The sequence below is a fragment of the Eurypyga helias genome, unplaced genomic scaffold, assembly GCF_000690775.1.
Source record: "Eurypyga helias isolate BGI_N326 unplaced genomic scaffold, ASM69077v1 scaffold44290, whole genome shotgun sequence".
Taxonomy (NCBI): domain Eukaryota; kingdom Metazoa; phylum Chordata; class Aves; order Eurypygiformes; family Eurypygidae; genus Eurypyga; species Eurypyga helias.
Window position 1 is genome coordinate 1 of NW_010225825.1, and position 3,338 is coordinate 3,338.

The following is a 3,338-nucleotide window of genomic DNA, read 5'->3' on the forward strand; positions in this document are numbered from 1 at the left end:
AGGACCTTGCCCTTGGCCTGGTTGAGGTCCATGCTGTTGGCACGGTCCCACCTTCCCAGCCTGTCCAGGTCCCTCTGGATGGCATCCCTTCCCTCCAGCGTGTCACCGCACCACACAGCTTGGTGTCACTGGCCGATGTGCAGAGGGTGCACTGGATCCCGCTCTGTCACTGATGAGAACGTTAAACAGTGCCGGTCCCAGTACGGACACCCAAGGGACATGCCTTGTCACTGATCTCCACCTGGACACTGAGCCGCTGACCACCACCCTCTGGATAAGACCATCCATCCGACTCCTCATCCACCCATCAATCCCAACTCTCCGACTGCGGCAGACCATGACAGAACCCCAGGTGGGTGACACTGGCCTCGGGTCCCTCAGTACACCCAGGGTGAAGGAACAAAGTGGGTCCCCTACCTCTTCGGAGCCAAAAGGCTTCGGCTTGAGGGCAGGCACGTGCACCTCCTCGTAGCCCTTGCGCTGCCTGCGGAAGGAGCCGTCGGGGAGCTGGCATCGCTTGTTGGCCATGAAGTGACTCCCTTGGGCAAACACCAGGTCCTCCAAGTCCAGCACTTGCCGGGGAGCCAGGGCCTGGAAACAGCGACACGGGTTAGAGAACAACCCTCTCCTGCCACTTCAATCCTGGGATTGAAGGAAAAGCAACCCCATCCAAGCGGCAAGTGGCTCTTTGGCACCTCAGGGGTTTATTCTTGGTATCTTCCTGCCATGCTTTGGGCTCGGGATGCTTGCCAGAAGGGCAAGGAACAGATAACATCCAAGAGTTTTACCTCTCCCCCTTGGTCCAGATCCATGGTCTCCAAGTCAGTATCCATCCGGGACTGCCGAACGCGCTCCCGGCGCGAGCGTTCCTCCTGTGAGGAGAGATGAGAATTCAGCCCCAGGGCTTCGCGCCCCACCCCTCCGCGCACCCAGAGCACCACAAGTTCTTCCGAGCGCAGGCCTTCACGTAACCAGAACCAGCACTTTTTGGCAGCGGAAGCCAAGGCCAGGGGATAAACTTCCAGGAGAACAGGCGAAAGGAAGCAGGGAGCGAAGACACGCAGACCCCCAGCACCCCAGCAAAAGCCCAGCAGTGCTTCTCAAACACAGAGACGCCAAAGTGGCCCCTCACATCAACATAACCAGGGTTTTTTTCTAGCAACAAAGCAGGAACGTCGTATTAATCCCCCAAAATCCAACCCCCAGTGCGGTCAGGGAACTGCTATCCCCCTAAGGCCGAGCAGAGCTAATCCCGCAGGCCCATAAACCTCCCGAGTGTCCCATTCCAACCCCAGGGAATTAGGAGCCGATCGGGGTGACCAGGGTGGTTTGTTGGGGGGAGCCCAGGTTGTGCTGCCACAACAGTTCACGTCCACGTAAAAACGCGGAACTTGCGGACTCCGACATTTGCTGGGAAAAGCATCTGCGTGACCCAGAAATAAGAAGTGGTCAACGGTTCATCCTCCCAGCCGTCGCCTACGCCGCGTTTCCGACGGTTTCAAGATTCCCGCTGAGTCAGCGGGTCCTCTGACAAAACAGCAAACCCCCACAGGCCGCCCGACGACCGCAGACGGCGGCTGAGGATCCCACGGTTCCTCCTCTCGCCCCGACCGAGGTTCCCTCTGGCCTTACCCGGATGAGATCCTCCTTCTCCGTCTCGTGGAGCTGGTACAAGAACTTGGACAGCTCGGGATCCGCTTCCATCTTTCCCATTATCCTTTCCTTTTCAGCTTCGCTCTGCGCGCTGGCCAGCAACGTGCAGTACAGGACTGAGGAGAGCGAGCAGAGGGACGGCAGGCAGGGTTAAGCATTGATGCGAGAGAAGGGAGGAAGTAACGAGGGCCCACGCTGCACAGACCGAGGCTGACGGCGGTTAAAGCGCCTCGGGCTGTGCCAGCATCAATCAGAGCGGCGGGGAAACGCGGCGGGACGGCCGAAGCGAACGCCACTCACTCATCATCCGGTGTTGCCGCAGGACTTTGATGAAGTCGAAGGTGTTAAAGCCCAGGAGCAGAACGAGCTGGTTCTCGCATTCCCGGTCATCGCTCGCGGTCTGGGAGGGGAAACGAGGAAGGATCGGTTACCTCTGCGCCCCACACCGCTCTCGCTTTGCACGGAGCCCCGCTCTGGCGAGATGCCAAGACCAGGGACCCGCTTCAGACCGCAGATAAACCCCCATCCTGACTCCCCCTCCTCCCCGGTGAGTCACCGGGCCAGCACACGTGAGCGTCAGCACCAGGATTAGCAGGGAAACAGGCCCGACTCACCATCACCTCCCCGCAAACGCTGACAAAAACCCACTCATCCTCCCCTCAGCGACGATTTCTCCGTCATCCAGGACCAGGCTGAACCCAGCCCCGTGTTCATCTGCCTCGTGGGCACGCACGGCGCAGCCACGACGGCATTTAAAGGAACGTGGGTAACGATGCCGGGGTCAATTCCTGCCTCCCAGACAGAGACATCTCCCAAGATCCACGATCCTGCCGATCGGGTGGCCACTGACCTTCAAGATCTCCAGCACCTCATCCGCTTTTTTCTGGGAAACGATGGCATCGTCATAGAAGCGGCTCAGCTGCCGCTGCAGCCAGAAGGCGTCGATGTCTCGAGGATGCAGATCCTTCTTCTTCGAACTCATCAGCTCACCCGATGCCACAAGCTTAAGAAAAACCCCAAAACCCACGTTATCCTCCTCCGAGAGGAAAGCAGGGACGCGACGGCGTGGAGGAGCGAGCGTTCGGGGCCCTCCCGCGGCACAGACCCAGCAGACGGCCGTGCGAGTTCCCACCCCCGCTAATTTCATTAACGTCCCTTTCGGCCCCCATCAGACAACCCCTTCGAGGCTCCTCTCCGCCCGCACACCCCCCCACAGACCCACAGCATCCCCGGCCCTTCCCTAGGAGGCCCCAGATCCGCGTTTCCCCGGTGACTCACGTTGGCCGAGAGGGTGCAGCGGACGACGGCTTCGTCGCCCTCCATGTCATCGTCGGAGGCCTCGTCACGCACTTCCCCGTAAATGTCCTCGTCGCCTTCCTGTGGAAAGGAGCGTGCCCGTAAGCCGCTTTGCGGACGGCGGAGGGAGGTTTTTCTTTGACAGAAATGAATAACCCGGGAATTCGTTCCTGAGGGGAATCAGCCTGCTCTGTGCTTTTAACAGCAACATAACGGGTCACGCGGTAAGCTTCTCCCTACTCCCAGCGACGCCCTCAACCACCTCGGTTTTGTCTCTCTTGTTCTCTCAGCCTCTTCCAAGAAACAATCCCAAGGAGCATCACTATGAAACGCTTCCAACCAGCGCGGCTGAATCTCTCTTCCTCCCAAGCTGTCAAGTTTCCCCCCCC

The 3,338-nt window shown here is 59.4% G+C and overlaps 1 protein-coding gene across 1 annotated transcript in view; it reads right to left on the reverse strand.

Annotated features, from left to right (window-relative positions):
• Nucleotides 1-417: 417 nt before the first annotated feature.
• The window catches only part of LOC104508969 (U5 small nuclear ribonucleoprotein 200 kDa helicase-like), a gene marked incomplete at both ends in the record, with an annotated part of 4,574 nt that continues 1,653 nt past the window's right edge, over nt 418-3,338 (reverse strand). Inside the window, 6 exons of the mRNA XM_010150749.1 lie at nt 418-591; nt 789-872; nt 1,633-1,769; nt 1,954-2,053; nt 2,504-2,656; nt 2,932-3,030. Of these exons, the coding sequence (XP_010149051.1) occupies nt 418-591; nt 789-872; nt 1,633-1,769; nt 1,954-2,053; nt 2,504-2,656; nt 2,932-3,030 (747 nt within the window). The remainder of the gene's footprint in view (nt 592-788; nt 873-1,632; nt 1,770-1,953; nt 2,054-2,503; nt 2,657-2,931; nt 3,031-3,338) is intronic.